This window comes from Aspergillus mulundensis, assembly GCF_003369625.1.
Source record: "Aspergillus mulundensis strain DSM 5745 chromosome Unknown scaffold_15, whole genome shotgun sequence".
Taxonomy (NCBI): Eukaryota; Fungi; Ascomycota; class Eurotiomycetes; order Eurotiales; family Aspergillaceae; genus Aspergillus; species Aspergillus mulundensis.
Genome location: NW_020797903.1, coordinates 827,115 through 844,159, shown reverse-complemented (window position 1 = coordinate 844,159; position 17,045 = coordinate 827,115). Strand labels below are relative to the sequence as shown.

The 17,045-nt window shown below is 48.6% G+C and overlaps 8 protein-coding genes across 8 annotated transcripts; 6 read left to right on the top strand and 2 right to left on the bottom strand.

The window, feature by feature from the left end:
* Positions 1–1,439: 1,439 nt before the first annotated feature.
* DSM5745_10588 (translation termination factor eRF1) lies at positions 1,440–3,178 on the top strand (the record flags this gene model as incomplete). The annotated part of the gene is made up of 5 exons (XM_026752604.1): positions 1,440–1,563; positions 1,621–1,670; positions 1,718–2,846; positions 2,930–3,079; positions 3,138–3,178. 5 exons carry the CDS (start codon positions 1,440–1,442, stop codon positions 3,176–3,178), a joined length of 1,494 nt encoding a protein of 497 aa, XP_026599047.1.
* Positions 3,179–4,821: 1,643 nt separating this feature from the next.
* On the top strand, positions 4,822–5,967 carry DSM5745_10587 (uncharacterized protein; the record flags this gene model as incomplete). The annotated part of the gene is made up of 2 exons (XM_026752603.1): positions 4,822–5,512; positions 5,579–5,967. The coding sequence occupies 2 exons, from the start codon at positions 4,822–4,824 to the stop codon at positions 5,965–5,967; spliced, it is 1,080 nt and encodes a 359-aa protein (XP_026599046.1).
* A 575-nt stretch (positions 5,968–6,542) lies between these two features.
* DSM5745_10586 (Derlin) lies at positions 6,543–7,876 on the top strand (the record flags this gene model as incomplete). Its single annotated transcript, XM_026752602.1, has 5 exons — positions 6,543–6,577; positions 6,628–6,806; positions 6,859–6,956; positions 7,372–7,414; positions 7,464–7,876. 5 exons carry the CDS (start codon positions 6,543–6,545, stop codon positions 7,874–7,876), a joined length of 768 nt encoding a protein of 255 aa, XP_026599045.1.
* A 399-nt stretch (positions 7,877–8,275) lies between these two features.
* cbf5 (pseudouridine synthase CBF5) lies at positions 8,276–9,977 on the top strand (the record flags this gene model as incomplete). The annotated part of the gene is made up of 5 exons (XM_026752601.1): positions 8,276–8,360; positions 8,456–8,612; positions 8,676–9,307; positions 9,365–9,591; positions 9,648–9,977. 5 exons carry the CDS (start codon positions 8,276–8,278, stop codon positions 9,975–9,977), a joined length of 1,431 nt encoding a protein of 476 aa, XP_026599044.1.
* Positions 9,978–10,491: 514 nt separating this feature from the next.
* On the top strand, positions 10,492–11,408 carry DSM5745_10584 (LisH and CLTH domain-containing protein; the record flags this gene model as incomplete). Its single annotated transcript, XM_026752600.1, has 3 exons — positions 10,492–10,545; positions 10,611–11,150; positions 11,205–11,408. 3 exons carry the CDS (start codon positions 10,492–10,494, stop codon positions 11,406–11,408), a joined length of 798 nt encoding a protein of 265 aa, XP_026599043.1.
* A 585-nt stretch (positions 11,409–11,993) lies between these two features.
* DSM5745_10583 (25S rRNA (uracil2634-N3)-methyltransferase) lies at positions 11,994–13,355 on the bottom strand (the record flags this gene model as incomplete). Its single annotated transcript, XM_026752599.1, has 2 exons — positions 11,994–12,991; positions 13,184–13,355. 2 exons carry the CDS (start codon positions 13,353–13,355, stop codon positions 11,994–11,996), a joined length of 1,170 nt encoding a protein of 389 aa, XP_026599042.1.
* Positions 13,356–14,172: 817 nt separating this feature from the next.
* gmtA (GDP-mannose transporter) lies at positions 14,173–15,495 on the bottom strand (the record flags this gene model as incomplete). Its single annotated transcript, XM_026752598.1, has 4 exons — positions 14,173–14,612; positions 14,668–15,039; positions 15,104–15,191; positions 15,256–15,495. 4 exons carry the CDS (start codon positions 15,493–15,495, stop codon positions 14,173–14,175), a joined length of 1,140 nt encoding a protein of 379 aa, XP_026599041.1.
* A 694-nt stretch (positions 15,496–16,189) lies between these two features.
* Positions 16,190–16,891, top strand: DSM5745_10581 (thioredoxin domain-containing protein; the record flags this gene model as incomplete). The annotated part of the gene is made up of 1 exon (XM_026752597.1): positions 16,190–16,891. The coding sequence occupies one exon, from the start codon at positions 16,190–16,192 to the stop codon at positions 16,889–16,891; it is 702 nt and encodes a 233-aa protein (XP_026599040.1).
* Positions 16,892–17,045: the final 154 nt, after the last annotated feature.

The following is a 17,045-nucleotide window of genomic DNA, read 5'->3' as shown; positions in this document are numbered from 1 at the left end:
ATCCCGGATAGCAGACTATCTACGTGCTCCGTAGGGTATATCCGTAGATAAGCAGGTAGCTTGTTACCAGAAAGACTGAGAAGGGTGGAGTTCAGAGGCGTTTTCAGATTTACATAACCTATCGAGTAAAGGGTCAACATAGTCAGAGTGATGGAATCTGGTTCAGGTGTTGACAGTGACACTTGTATGATTTTTGTTTCCATGTCGTTCCAGATTCACGCCTGGCTTCCTCCTGGCTCTGGAGACTCGCCGTTAGTACTACTATACGGGTGCTCCGTATGCTCGGTTAAATCGTTACCCTATCCGTAATTGGTCTAGTCTGTCCATGATCCGACTCATACTCGGAGCATGCTCCTGTAAACAATGCACCTAGTATTGAACAAACACTTTGACATGTTCAGCAGTAGTCGAATCAACCACAGTGCAATATAGTTACGCAATGCCCATCTATATATCATACCTTATATCTATATGGGTGCCCATAGTCGACGACGGGACAGTCAACAGCCAAACGGCCCAAACCAGACGGGATCTCAGTCTGACTTGCGAGTCGAGACCCGGCTCGAATGATTGTCTCTTTGACGCAACACTAGTAAGTCTAGTATCTATCCACGAGTATGGTCATCTCGTAGCGTTAGTGTTAATAGTCCGACACCTTTACATTATTATGATTCGGCTGACCGTGGTTGTCCTCGACGCCAGACAAATCGCCGAAAAAGATATTCTTGAGAAAGCAGATGGTCTAGAATATTTTTTTATCCGTAGAACTACATAGTTATGGCAGGTTATGCGAGGTAGAGATCCCACAAAAAGTACAGAGTACCTGGGACTGGATCAAGTAGCAGCTGACTATTGCCCAGAGCACAGGCATGTGCAACCTGTGGCGTCTGGTTTGCACGTATAAATGAACTCGGGGGTTGGATTGGAGACACGCCGACCCTTGATGCCGCCGACCTCTACTCCGTAGGTCATCTCTGCCAATTGAGACGCATTGATGATTGATGACTTAGAAGAGCCTCCAAAGTCAACTATGAATGGTTGGCATTCGACACTAGATGACAGGTATAAAGTAAGTCCAGCAAGTGGTGTCTCTGTTCTAGCGAGGGCTTACATCATCAGCCACAGCCACCCTCTCATAATGCGGCCACCCCACGGTGCCTGACGAATTTTAAACACCCCGCTGGACTTGGACGGCAAATTGACCAGCCTCGAGGTATGTGGCATCTCACTTATATATCGTCACTCTCCCATTATTTCTATATTACAGAAAGCGCCTCTGAGCCCGACTATATATTTCACATCTTTCTGGCGGGCTTGGATCTCAAAATCGTTTCTTCTTCTTTTTCAAGGTCACGGTACTGACGTCGTTCAAGAACCAGGTGGCCAATCTATAATTTCTCGACGAATAGGGTCATACAGCACTGCCCCCCTGGCCCAAAATGAGCGCGGTTCAGCAGGCGAACGAAGCGGAGAAGAACATTGAGATATGGAAGATCAAGAAGCTCATCAAGCGGCTTGAGGCTGCGCGAGGAAACGGAACGTCCATGATCTCTCTCATCATTCGTATGTCTGTGAAATCGAGCATTCGATGGGCAAACATCACTAATCTCGTTGCGTTAGCTCCCAAGGATCAGGTCTCCCGAGCAGCGAAGATGTTGGCCGAAGAATTTGTAAGTCGTATTCTCGATTCACAAGTTATACTAACCGCCGTTCACAGGGAACCGCGTCCAACATCAAATCGCGCGTCAACCGTCTTTCTGTGCTTTCCGCCATTACATCCACCCAACAACGTCTCAAGCTCTACAACAAGGTTCCTCCGAATGGCTTGGTTGTGTACTGTGGTGAAATCATAACGTCCGAAGGAAAGGAACGTAAGATTAATATCGACTTCGAGCCATTCAAGCCCATCAATACATCACTATACCTTTGTGACAACAAATTTCACACCGAAGCCTTGAGCGAACTGCTCGAGTCCGACCAGAAGTTTGGTTTTATCATCATGGACGGTAACGGGGCGCTCTTTGGTACATTGAGTGGTAATACAAGAGAAATTCTCCAGAAGCTCAGCGTCGATCTACCCAAGAAGCACGGCCGTGGTGGTCAGTCCGCCCTTCGTTTTGCACGTCTACGAGAGGAAAAGCGTCACAACTATGTGCGAAAGATTGCCGAGTTGGCTGTGCAAAACTATATCACCAATGACAGAGTCAATGTCGCCGGTATCATCCTCGCCGGTTCTGCCGATTTCAAAAACGACTTGAACCAGTCGGATATGTTCGACCAGCGACTCCAGGCAAAGGTCATCAAGGTCGTTGACGTCTCATATGGTGGTGAGAATGGTTTCAACCAGGCCATTGAGCTTTCGGCCGAGACTTTGAGCAATGTGAAGTTCGTCCAGGAGAAAAAGCTCATTGGGAAGTATTTCGAGGAAATCAGTCAAGACACAGGAAAAGTCTGCTACGGTGTTGAAGATACCCTAAAGGCATTGGAACTTGGAGCATGCGAGACGCTGATCGTATATGAGAATCTGGACGTCACCAGATGGGTTCTCAAGAACTCCGAGGGTGCCGAAGTTGTCGTCCACACGACCAAAGCTCAAGAGGAAAATAAGGAGTTTTTCCTGGACAAGGAAACCGGCACCGAAATGGAGGTTGTGGATCAAGGCTCCTTCCTTGAATGGCTTGCTGAAGGCTACAAGGACTTTGGAGCCACCCTGGAGTTCGTTTCGGACAAGTCGAGCGAAGGCAACCAGTTTGTCAAGGGCTTCGGTGGTATTGGAGCAATCCTCCGGTACAAAGTCAATTTTGAACAACTTGCTGATTATTCTGACGAAGATGAATTCTACGACGGTAGGTCTATGAACTGCACAATACTTTTCTTCCAGGCTAATCTCTTAACTTCTCTCCAGATTGACGGTTTAGCGGCCTCGCAGGGAGCGAGGATGAAAAGCCAGAAGTTCCCAATTCGGGTCTTTTGACGGCTCGCCCGATGCACCACCAAGGCGGCTCCGAAGGCGAAACCGTCGCTTTCACGGTAGATACCGTGATGCGACCTGGACAAAGCTTTGTGCAGATGCTCAGAGGTTTGATTTCCTGTTTTGAGCAGTTTAAGATGGTTGGCTAACATGATCTGCAATGCAGGGCCATCCCAGCTCCGTAAAATGGTCACCGAAGTTGCCTAGGAGATCTAGGACGACTTCTATGTGTGATTCGCATAAGGGTGGTGGATTCGTTACGCATCAATCGACGGCCATCACACACAGCGAATTGTTGATCTTTGCGTTTTGAACTGGCAGTTAAGTTGTTCTGATCTGGCAATTTCTGAGACCAGAGTTGCTCTCGTGTTTATGTTAAACATCCGTCAATTATACAATTCTTTATCCCTGGAAAATATTTGGGTCTACCATAAGTTCTTATTTAACGACTCGTGATGAGGAGGCGGTTGATATTTCTCCATCCTTCTAGGAATGCGCATGCATTGTTTCTGTATAGGTCATCGTTTCCACAAAGGTTATAGGACAGCTTGCATATAGATATTAATTCCATGCCGTGCATAGTCCGTTCTATAAAGAATTTCGAGTCTTGTCAAACAAGCACAAGTTGATTGGCCCAAGTTCCCAGATGTTTGCAATTTTCTGTGACTTCCTTCAGTTTAATCATAATGTCAGGCACGATTTCCTCATTTTGATAAGTCTCGCTTTCCACTAAAAACACATACTTCCAGGCCTGTATTTGGCTCGGCCGCGTGCTTATACTCGTGAGATTCATCCCCCCGTCCTTAAAGGTCAACAGAGCATCCGCCAGGGTTCCGAGGGTATCCTGCCGAATCATGAAGGCGAATAGCGACTTCTTCGCCCTTGAAACATTCAGGGGCTTTTCCTGGGTAGAAAATTCTCGGTCAGATTCAGGTTGGAGGCGAGCACGTTGATCTGAATTGACATTTCTCAGAACCAAGAAGCGTGTGGTATTATTGGCCGTGTCCTCGATGTTCTCCTCAAGGATATCCAAGCCATAATGCTCCCCTGCGAAGCGACTAGCTATGGCGGCATTGGCCTCGGATGTTGTGTTGAGCACGGTCTCGCCCGCTTTAGACGTAGATGAAACATCTTGTCGTTCCACGCCTTTGAAATTCTTCGCTAGGAATTTCTCGCATTGTCCCCACGCCTGCGGATGTGTGTATAGCTTGGTGATGGTGCTGTACTCTCGTTGCCCGATTGGGATGAGCCCCTTTCGAGCTAAAAGGCAGTGGTGTACTGTTAGGTAATATTCACTGCACACCCTCACATCATTATAAATATCATTTCGATCCACCAGGAGGTCCAGAGTTTGCACAACTGATCCATTTGTTGAATTCTCAAATGGAACAATGGCATAGTCTGCGCTTTTCTTTTGGACAGCAGCGATAGCATCTGCAAAAGATAGGCAGGGTATAAGCTCAGACAAGCGCCCGAATGTCTCAACAGCAGCCTGAAATACTTGGTTAACCACACTGGAAAGCTCAATTGTGGACTAGTGGGCTCTGACCTGGTGCGAAAACGAGGCCGTGGGGCCTAGAAATGTCACTTTGAGAGGTGCCATGAGTTCGTATAAGAGCAGAAAGACCTAAGGCTTGGCTTAGTCCTAGACGGATATGCGTCCTGACGCATTGGAGCTTCAATCCCAACCTTCCCTGGAGATCATTTGTGGGTGCACCCGGGGTAACGTTAAACAAACAAGCCAAACTTCTACCTACCTACGGCACCTCGGCCTCGGTGGAGCATGGTGCGCCATGTGCAAAGGCTGCCACGAGATCATGCTACGAATTCTGCACTCCTCAACACTGCCAATGAAGAAGGCATCACACATCTACAGCTTGGGCAACTCGCTGGGTAACGCTAGTGCAGTACAGGGTTACGCTTCGTTTCCGGAGCGCCTACATCATGAATTGACATCTCGTCAACTTCCGTTGTTTTTTGATTATCTCCAGCCTCAGCAGTCACACCTCCTCAATCTAACCTTGACAGATCTTTTTCCCAAATCAGATCTATTATCTCCGAGAACAACTCTCCCAACAATCGCGCGACCGTCACATTTACCGCCGGCCCACCATCTTGTCTACTTCCCCCCTCAAGTCACCCTCTCCCAGCTCCTAGCCGACGGAACCGACACCCTACATACACCTGGGGCGCCTTTTAATAGGCGTTTATGGGCGGGCGGCGGTATCAAGTTTGCAGTTACGAATAAGCTGCGGCTTGACGGCGGCCGCGCCGTATGCATTGAACGAATTCGTGATGTCATGATCAAAGGGCAAACTGGAGAAGAAAAAATAATAGTCAGGATCGAGAGACAGATAGGCACCGTGCAGGAAGAAGAAACAGAACATGAGATTAGAAAGCGGGTATGGAGTGATGGCGAAAACATGGAAGCGCATACATCGATCCTCGAGAACAGGGACCTGGTGTTTATGCGCGACAAAACTGCCGATCAGCTGGTCCAGGACAAGGCGAGCTTTTCGCAAACCCGCAGGATGATTAAATGTGTGTAGAGCTCACTTATATCTCTGAGTGCAGTAGCCCCAGCTAACCCTAATTACAACCATAAAGCTCCTACGAACCCGGTGTTCCGTTATCAGATGCAGCCCACAAGAGCCCTACTCTTTCGCTTCTCCGCGCTCACTTTCAATGCTCATTCCATTCATCTTGACAATGGATACACCAGCAACATCGAAGGCTACCGCAACCTCCTTGTTCATGGGCCCCTAACGTTGACATTGCTTGTTACAGCCCTTCGACATCATCTACATGGCGGAAGTCTTGATATTATCGACATCAAGTACAAGAACCTTGCTCCACTTTTTGTTGAGGAGCAGTTAGTCATCTGTGGTAAACCAAAACCTACCAAAGATTCAGTATGGGATTTGTGGATCGAGGGAAAAGACGGGGGTGTGGCTGTCCGGGGCACTGCTCACCTTGGGAGCGCTTCCGACAACTGATATCGCGCTTCTGTTCCACCTGAGGCTGCCTATTATACTGCTGCTGTAAGGTTGCTCTGAGTGCACTTCTGGCCTCCACCCTTGCGCGCGCCATGCAAATAGAACGGTCTGTACATGGCATGGCAATTCCTGAAAATTCTATGAGCCTAACAAGATGATCATAGGGTGACTTTATCTAATACGCATCTAATGTCTCATTATCACCATTCTATGCTCAGTACTGAGATATCCATTGTACAGTGATTTAGCCGGCAGTACGGACTACTGGAGGTTGTGCATATAATGCAGATTTATGTACCTGTGGGTCAACGGGGCTCTACCGTAACGGAACGGAAGAATGTTGCACCCATGCCAAAAGGCCAGGCAGTCGCTTAAATATTCATGTCCAACCTCAAATTATTAATAATTCTTTCCCTTCCTTCCTCCCTTCCAAGCATCAATTGAACTCCCACAAACTCTCCAGTTGGTACTCGGACAAATAATGCATTGTCGCCAATTTGAGTGATCTTACATCTGCAACACCTACTTCCACATCGAAGATTGTGATCTTCTGGATCTCCCACGTGTCCACAGCAATGGATGACTTTTGGGCTCTTCCTCCTGTTGCCAGGTATGTCTCTTCCCTACCTAACAATTGGCCCAGATCTAACTGCACATCAGGACACTTACTGCACTCACTTTCATCCAGTCAGCATTGGTTCACAGCCACACGCTTAATTACTACTTTATCCCCTTCTTCCCTCAACTTATCTTCAAACTTCGACCTGAACTATGGAGATTGTTTACTCCGTATCTTTTGACCGATCCAAAGTTGAATGTTATTTTTGACCTTTATTTCAGTATGCTGAATATGGTGCAGCCACTCATCGCTTTGCTAATAATGTACCTCAGTGTACACATATTCAAGCAGACTGGAATCCGGTTCGCCTCGATTCAGCACCCCTGGAAGCTTTTTCATCTATGTGCTATTCGTCGCGCTGGTCATCATGGTAAGTCTTGTCCGAACTTATGGATGTATCTACCAGATGAAATTTCTACTTCTCGCCCTACTATATTTTCCCCTTTTTTTGCTCCATTTTTCATACCTTCCTGAACCTCGCATTATCTGCCCGCCCAGCCACATTCTAGCTGAAGCGGTTCCTGGAAACGAGGGAGATCACCCCTGCATCGCACATGGTGCCTACTCTTGATCCTTAAAGGGCCATGTACGTGTGGACATGATGGGACTACCAGTGAGATAGCCTGCGTAATGAATGTTTACGCAGGTGATTTTGGTGCCCTACATTATTCTAGATCTTGTTTTGCATAGCCATGTACCTGGGTTTTCTGTAAATCATATACCTTCTTGCTCTCAATTGCATGCGAAAACGCCAGTGTAAACCGGTCAATGCTAACAACCTGCAGCTTACCGCAGGGTTTTATTTGGGAGCCGGGGTATTCACAAACGGTGAGCCGAGTACGAGGTTTGGGTCTAGTCGCGTGCTAATTCCTAGCAGCTTTGATCCTGGCATTCGCATACACATATTCTCAAGATAACAAGGGTACCAAGACCATGTTCTTCGTAGTCGAGATACCGACGCTTCTTTTGCCGTGGGCAAGGCTTGCCTTGACCTTTGTCATGAAGGGATGGCACCGCGCATCGGTCGAGTTGACGGGGATAGTGGCCGCTCATTTGTATGACTTCCTGACTCGTATCTATCCAACTTTTGGTGGAGGGAAAAACTACATTGTCACGCCAACGTTTGTTCGGAGATGCTTTACCAAATCTTTGCGCGAGGGGCAAGAACGCGTATATGGGCAAGCGTACCGACCCCCTGCCGAAAGCGAGAACTCCTCAAGCGGCTGGACATCGTCTATCCGGAATACTTGGGATAGCAGAGGCTCGGGACGTCGGCTTGGAGGAAACTAGAGCATATTCTCTCATCATCAGGATTTCAGCAAATCCGCAGGGCTTTATATAGCGTGATTACCTTTAATCAGGCCTTATAGGTGTATTTTACATGTATCTTAAAACAGATCAAAATTCATATCCCTTTACGCATTTTCATGATTGTAGATGTTTTCTTTCTTGGAACTTTGAAATCCTACGGTAAACACGTGACTTGCGGGAATCCGTTCGCTAACCCGATTGGTCGCTGTAGCTCTCGCCGCACTCGAAATTTTTCTGGATCTTCTTCGCTCACGGCAGAACAAAACCCTGGGGCCAGGAGTGCATCTTCTCGTACTTTTCCTCGACATACATACCCGGCCATCTTTCTTACACCAGTTAGCCTGCCTGTTCACAATAACAGTCGCAGTGGCCAAGGAAATGGACTACACGATTAAGCCCGAGGCTACGGCCTCGAACATCAACACAGAAGACTGGCCGCTTCTGCTCAAAAACTACGACAAGCGTATGTTAGCCTTCTCCTTCATCATGGATCGCGCACGAGAGCAAGACCTTGTGCTCTATCCATGCAAAATAGCCATCACTAACCACGTTATACAGTGATGGTCAGGACTGGACATTTCACGCCCATTCCGGCCGGTTCCTCTCCCCTCAAGCGAGATCTCAAGTCATACATCAACTCCGGTGTTATCAACCTCGACAAGCCCTCGAACCCCTCTAGTCACGAAGTCGTTGCTTGGATGAAGCGAATTCTCAGGTAAACAGCGTCTTAAGAGTCTCTGACGCGTACCGAATGCTAAATTCTTGGTTTGTGAAACAGGGCGGAAAAGACCGGTCACAGTGGTACTCTTGATCCCAAGGTTACCGGTTGCTTGATTGTTTGTATCGATCGGGCTACCCGTTTGGTCAAGTCCCAACAAGGTGCCGGAAAGGAGTATGTATGCGTCATCCGCCTTCACGACAAAATCCCTGGTGGGGAGGCCCAGTTCAAGCGGGCTCTTGAAACTCTTACCGGCGCTCTTTTCCAGCGTCCTCCGTTGATTTCCGCTGTCAAGCGCCAGCTTCGTATCCGAACAATTCACGAGAGCAAGCTCTATGAGTTTGACAATGAGAGGCATCTGGGTGTGTTCTGGGTTAGCTGTGAGGCTGGTACATACATCCGTACGCTCTGCGTTCACCTCGGTCTTCTTCTTGGTGTAGGCGCGCACATGCAGGAACTGAGACGTGTGCGAAGTGGAGCTATGGATGAGAACAAGGGTATGGTTACCCTGCACGACGTCCTTGATGCGCAGTGGCTATACGACAACCAGCGGGATGAGAGCTACCTACGCAAGGTTATCAAGCCCCTGGAGTCTCTCCTCACAACGTACAAGCGTATTGTTGTCAAGGACAGCGCAGTTAACGCTGTCTGTTACGGTGCAAAGCTCATGATCCCCGGTCTTCTTCGCTTCGGTAAGTTGTCTGCTTTCAGGAACCATGTACGTCAACATTCCTGACCTGAATGTCTAGAGGCCGGTATTGAACTTGGTGAGGAGGTTGTGCTCATGACCACCAAGGGTGAGGCTATCGCAATCGGTATTGCGCAGATGTCTACTGTGGAACTTTCCACCTGCGACCACGGTGTTGTTGCCAAGGTCAAGCGTTGTATCATGGAGCGTGACCTGTACCCCCGCAGATGGGGATTGGGCCCTGTTGCTCTGGAAAAGAAGAAGCTCAAGTCATCTGGAAAGCTTGACGTAAGCTTTTATTTTTCCAATGATATGCGATTTGGTTTTGCTAACCTTTGCTGTAGAAATACGGACGCGCCAACGAGGCCACTCCCGCCAAGTGGAAGTCCGAGTACAAGGACTACAACGCACCTGAAGAAGACTCTGCACAGCCAGCAGCTCAAGCAGCTCCTCAGGAAGAAGCAGCCACTAAAGAAGAACCATCTCCGGATGCGAACGAGTCCAAGATGGACATTGATGACGCCCAGGATGACGACGACAAGAAGAAGCGCAAGCGACATGAAGGCGAGACCGCTGAAGAGCGTGCTGAGCGTAAGCGCAAGAAGAAGGAGAAGAAAGAAAAGAAGGAGCGAAGGAAGTCTAAGCAGAAGGATGACAGCGAAGACAGTGATTAGGCCAATCCAGGAAACCAGTTGTCTACCCCGGGCCTGCGCCTCTCCGCAAGAGACACGCCATTGCACTTCCAGCAGAGCGAATGCCGGGCAAGTTTCCTGTAATATATCTATTTCTTTTATTGGAGTCTTGGGTTGAAAACATAATGAGTGCAATTTGTTTGATGTTCTACACCAATCCTTGTTTGATAGTCATGCAGCTAGTTCTGAGACATGTACCAGGATCTGTTCTAAAACAAAAATTTAATTGAGAAAGTAGAGCTTAGGATGGACTAAGGAAACAGATACATATATATTATATATGTAGAAAGTGATAAAGTTGGGTTGGGAGTCAGGTGGTGTGACCTTATTATCTTCTCCGCATCAGGTAGGTATCACAAGCCCCACAGCAGCAACTGCTTCCCATCAATTTTGTGGGAACTCTATAATCATAACAGTGATTAAAACTTATATAACATCACCCAAAAAACAGCTTCCACATCTTTATTGCCCCTCACACGCCACCAAAGCTTCCGCAATGGCCGCAGAACTCACTTCAACCAAGCTCAATGCGGAGAATCACCTCCTCTTAGTACAGTCCCATCCAACACCGCCTTAGCACTTCCCTTGAATACTAATACAGTAAACTTTTGGCAGGATCAACCCCTCCTTCGGCTGCCTCATGAACTCGCTCGTAGAAATCTCAAATCCTTCCAGCGGATTGTTGAGCGGGAGAAGGAGTATGTTCTCCCCGCACTTAAAGAGGCGGCCAAAGCCTCAATGTCCGACAACCAGCCGCCTGATCAAACTCTCGCCTCGCTAGACGCTATGATATCGCGCATGCAAGGTTTGAAGCGCAAAATGGAGAATTTGCACATTGAAGAAAAGAAGATTCACCACCAGTCGAATAAGCGCATACAGCATCTAGATCAGCTGTACCAGATCCCTAGCTTGACTGACGTCAAGTACGACCAGTGGTCAAGAGTCAGATTAGACAGGCTCGTGATTGACCATATGCTACGCTCGGGATACACGGAGAGTGCCCAGCAGCTTGCCCGTGAGAAGAATATCGAGGAGCTTGTGGATCTAAACGTCTTTGTACAATGTCAGCGCATTGCCAACAGTCTCCGCCGTGGAGAAACCAAAGATGCTCTGCAGTGGTGTAATGAGAACAAAGCTGCCTTGAAGAAGAGTCAAGTAAGTAGAGATACTCTCCTATCTCAACTATTCATGGCTTAATGCGGCGGCTAGTACAATTTGGAGTTTGAGTTACGGCTGCAACAGTATATTGAGATGATCAGGACGAGGGACAAAGCCAAGTTCGTGGATGCAATGGTGCATGCAAGAAAGTATCTGGCACCCTATGACGAAACACAGTCAGTAGATATTCATCGAGCTGCTGGTCTGCTTGCTTTTCCCCCAGACACCAAAGCCGAGCCCTACAAGGTAGTTTGACCCAAGCTTATGAGGAATAGATCTCTAACGTGTAGTAGTCAATGTATGCCGCCGAGCGATGGATGTACCTTTCTGAATTGTTTATCCGCACGCATCACGAACTTCTCTCGTTGCCTTCTCGACCATTGATACATATTGCCCTATCTGCCGGCCTCTCTGCGCTGAAAACCCCTGCATGTCATTCGGCTTACACCTCTTCAAGCTCCAACTCACACTCGACCACCACATCTGTCTGTCCCATTTGTTCAACGGAATTGAATGAGCTTGCTCGAAATCTACCCTATGCCAATCACACAAAGAGCTCTGTCGAGAATGATCCAGTTGTTTTGCCAAACGGCAGAGTGTACGGCCTGCATCGGTTGCTGGATATGAGCAAAAAGCTCAGCTCACTGGAGGTAGGCAAGGTTAGGGATCCGACAACAGGCGAGATCTTCAATGAGAGTGAGCTGAAGAAAGTGTACATCATGTAACGGCCTGCATGATGCTCGAACGTGATCTTTGGTGTATTTCATGGTTTTATATGGATCATCTGACGCAGCACATCGCGGGCATCGTCTTGGCTGTTGTACATATAATTTACATATTCTAATCACTATCCGAGTCATCCGTGGCCGCTGATCTCTTCCTCCTCTTTCCACTGGTCCCAGGCGGATTGTCATCCTTCTTGGCCTCGAACACGTACATCCTCGCCTCTCTATCCTCACCGCGCCATCCCCCTCTTCCACCATCTTTCCCTTCAATCTCCCCCAAAGTTCGCGCATGCGAGTATCCACGGTAACACGCCCAGGGAAATCTAAAGCTCGTCACAACCCTTAAACCAGCATGTCGTGCGAGGTCCCTAATATTCCACAGCGTGTAAGGCTCTCCTTCAAACAGCGTAACCACAATCTGGCCAGGTTCCGTCCTTCGCTCGGTTCCCGCCTTGACGGTGCCCTTCTCATCATTATTGCCGTCATCCTCATCAGACTCATCCTCGTCAACTGTTTCGGACCCCCACTCCTCATCAGACTCATCCTCGTTCAACTCTTTGGGTCTCCCCGCCAAAAGTGGCATACACGCCTTGAAGAACGCAACCAGAAGCTCCTGGTTTGCTCTAACCTGCCGATTCACATCCGTCGAAATCCCACCCACATGCGGGAAATTGAAACAGATCATATCCCACGGCCCATCCTTTCTTTTGTCCTTGTCTGAGTCCTGATCCTTGTGATTCGCCTTGTCTCCACTGGCTTTCGCTGACCGGGTACTCCTCTTATTCCCCTCATCTTTCTTCCAAACAGGTCTCTTGCGCTCCTTTTTGGGGAAGCCAACACGAATATCCTTCCCACCCCCAGGTACAGAACCCAGCTTCTTCGCGTCGACGGAGAAGAGCACCTTCGGGCTTGTTGGGCTCTTGGGCTCGGTGGCATCATCGCTCGACTTCGATTTTGCATTCATCTTCGTCTTTGAGGAGTCGATAATCTCAGCGATGTTCTTCTCTGCTTGCGGGTACTTGGCGTAGAGAGCTTCCTTGGAGTCGTAGCATGTGGCGACTAGGTTTCTGCAGCGGTGATGCGTGGCTAGGGAGTGCGCGAAGGAGAAATCGCCTGTTTTGGGTTCGAGCGTTAGTCTCGCAATCCTTGGATGCGGTAGTCACGTAGATGATCAGTATATACGGGCTCTCGGAGATAAAAGACTTGGTATAGTGGAGGTTGCACTTCGTGTATATCTTTGCGCTATTCCAGGCAGTTCCGTGCACCAGGATGCAAGCAGATCCTAGTTAACAAGGAACAACTCACCCTCTCCAATCAACAATATACGATCCTTCCTCCGAAACGGCACAATCGGCCGCCTGTTCTGCTTCTGCTGGGGGTTCTCATGCTTGCGCGCCGGCGCATTGTTCTCCTTGTTCTCCTTGTTCGCATTGCTGCTGTAATTATTCTTCGTGGAGAGTTTCGCAAACGAGCTCATCTTGCGATGTTTCTTGCCTGTGCCATGGCTTGTGTTGGGGTTTGGGTGCGTAGTTTTATGTTGATGCAGCACTCGAGCTCTTTTTGGTCTAGTCATGGCTGCTAGTTGATTTGTCGGTTTGTAAAGATGAAACTGATCTGAAAGTAAGTGGGAGGGGGGGTTGGGAGATTGTTGTATGCAGGTTGTTGATACAGAAAAAAAAAATAAAAAATACCACAATAAAGATGTTAAAAGATCTTATTGCTGTTAATATAAAAATTTAAGATGGGTCCGTCACTCCAGCCGGGCCGATCCCGCAATATATATTTTTGGACTTGGTAAGTTGTTGCTTATTGAATCGTTCCCCCAAAACCAGAACGCTTTCTATACATAATTGAATAATAAGAATAATACCCATATATACAACATCTATAACTAAATAGCGGACGCCACTTTGGTTTGGCGACCAACAGGTGAACGCCATGCCTGCCTGAACATCAAAATGCACAAGCATAATGATAAGAGAGTGCCCAATTATTACCAGCACGTTTTTGTAACAAGAGTCCAGTGAGTGCTGCAGGAAGAAAAAAACATTATTGGTAGAAGGAGGCGCGGCGCAGGCTAAAGGTGAAAGGTAAAAGAGGCTGCGTCATGGCTTGATCCATGCGAGATACATTATACAAGTCCACCAACGCCTGCAGACGTGGAAGCGGTCGTGAACTGGCTGGGCCTTCTGCAAAGCCGCCTTCGCAATCACAAAACGTGATCACATATCATATGAGCAAGAAGAAGATTGTTGGCGATTATTCATCTGAATCCAGACGTCCCGGATCGTGATTCACGGGCGCAGCGAGTCCCTCATACTCTGGCTGCTGGCGCTGACCGGATTAGAGGTAGGAAGAATTCCGACTTTGGGTTGCGCGTTTTGCTTGATTTTTGCGACGGCATAGACAATGCCACTCACAAAGCCGACCATAATGGCAGAAACGCTAGGGAACGTAACGGGAGCGTCGAAGAATATCAATCCAGACAGCGCAATAGGAAGTTTGTTGAGAGCGCCAACCATTGAATACGTGGTCGACGATGTGACGCGAACGCACCAGGCAGAAGTGTACGAAATGAAGACCGTCGATGCTCCGGACATGATCATCGCAAAGATAATGCCGTTGCGGTCAGCAGGCGGGAAGTTACGGGTGACATTAGCGGGAGACCAGTCCTCCAAGAAGCCGGAGCAGACGATGAGGACGGGGATAGAGAGAAGGTTGTTGTAGAACATGGCTGCATTGGCAAGATTAGAAAGAGAATCAGGTATTGTAAGACTCAGGTTACTTACTGTCGAAATCCTTGAAGTTGGTCAACTTGATTCGCTTGCGCATTCCCAAAACATAAGATGACGTGCAGAGACAGTTGACCAACATCCAGATGTAGCCGGCATTTAAAGTGGAAACCTTTGAGGTCGCATCGCCACTGCTTTCAACTGCATGCTTGATATCAGCCCAGGCAGCGATGATGGAGCTGAAAACCATAAGCCCGAAAGAGAAGAGAGTCAAGTTTGTCACCGAGCCGCCAAACCATAAGACTTCGCCGTAGGCAATGAGAATGATAGTCAAGTTCTTGAAGATCGTGTACACGGGAATAGAGAGAAACTGCAGTGCCTTCGACCCGGTGTAAATCATGCCGATAAGAAGAAGAGTGATGGGGAACCCTGTGCGAGGGACGAGAGAGCTGTTAGTCGTGTCAATTGAAACAGCCAATTGCGATATACGCACACTTCCGAGCCTCATCCAGATTAAAGTCGCGGTACGTGATAAGGCCACATGTCTTGCAAGTTTGGATAGCGATGATACAGACAAGAGACTATATTCGTCGCATAATAGTCAACGACTGACAAATCGGCAATTTTGGATAAAACGGATCATACCTGCACACAGAGGAGGAAGAAGTTGAGGTTGAAGTCCGAGGAGAGGACATATTTGTTCATCACAGTCATCAAAATGGACGAGCCGCAGTACGCCAGGACGGAGAGAGCGGCATTATTGGAAACCGAGCTCGACGGGGAACTTCTGGGCTGGGGCGGAGGCGGCGGCGCCTGGAAATTTTTGTTCTGCTCCAACTTGTCCATCTCAATTGTAAAGTCGTCGGGCTTCCTGTTGTCCGCCATGCTGACAGTATCGGCGAGGTGTATGGAGCTGAGTGCAGCGATGTGAAACGAATCCAGTCAAATAGCGATCGAAGACACGCGGCAGGCGGAAGAAGGAAAGAATGGAATTCCAGAGAATTCCAGCTGAAAGAAAGGACAACACAATAATAACAACGACCAGCAAAGCGGAAGGTGGAAGGAAGATAAAGAAACGAAGTCGAGGGATAGAGCCGCGTTAAAGGGGAGCGAGCGGAGGAGGGCAAGGAAAAGTTCCTGGCGTAACGTGACAATACGTCGTACGCTTCTTTGGGCTTGGCGCTCCTCCGGATGCGTCGCGAGGCTTGTGCTTATGTCCGCCTACCGTATCCCTCCTGCTGGAGTACAGTTGGAGAGCAACTAATAATACACCAGTATCGGGCTGTAATTGGAGGGGCCGCAGTTAGCAATTATTCTGACATGACCACTTAATAATGAACTTACCGGAGTGATGCGACCGGTTACGTGAAGTATAAAAATATTCTGGTCCCTGAATCGGCGATGCACCGTCTTCTCGAAGCTCAGTCTTCACTCTTCATTCCCAAATTCCCCGCCATTATATTCTACGCCCTACTTTAGAACATTTCTTCGCATAAATGTCAAATCGATTAGTGGCAACTTTTCATCGTCGGCCATCCATACGCTCAAAGCAATATACTAGCGAAGTGCGAACCCCACAATGCCTCAAGACACTACTCAATCCCTCCAACGGGACATAGACGAGTACGATTTGTCCGACGATGACGCCCTATTCAAAGCCCTGGAAGAAGAAGACGACTCCGGCTACCGCGCCCACCGCATTGAACAACTGAACGCCGAATTTGCGACTGCGCAAAAACCCCATAACCAGAGAACAACGCTCGTCGAAGACTCGCTCTACCCAACCTTAAAAAGTGACCAAGCCCTCCTAGACTATACGACCCAGACGCAACGATGCGTTATCCACTTTGCTCACCCAGACTTTGCCCGCTGCACTACCATGGATGAACATATTCGGGCGCTTGCAGCACGTCACCAGGATGTGCGGTTCGCGAGGGTCGATGTCCGCGAAACTCCCTTTGTCGTTGAGAAGCTGAAGATTAGAGTCCTCCCCTGTGTGATTGGGTTCTTGGATGGGGTGGCTGCGGAGAGAGTCCTTGGGTTTGAAGGCCTGGGACCTGGGGGTAGCGCCGGACTTGAAGGGTTCAATACGGCGAGTCTGGAGAAGAGACTTCTGGCGCCGGGTATCTTGTCCCAGGCAAGGTTTAACGCCGATGACGTGGAGGGGTCTGATAAAGATAATGACGAGGAGGAGGATGGCGATGATAGGAAAGGACGACGGAGCATTCGGACTGGGACCACGCGAGCCTTCAAGGAGGACGATGACGACGATTGGGATTGAAACAAACAAGCTGCGGTGCCAGAGTTGCAGTCTACCTTTTACCTGGCCATGGCCATGCGTACAGACGGTCAGTGAGCTTAAAGGAGATTCGCCCTTGGCTGGTGAGCAGCCACTCTCAAGCCCAGTGCGTCTTGATCCAAGAACGTCAAGGGGC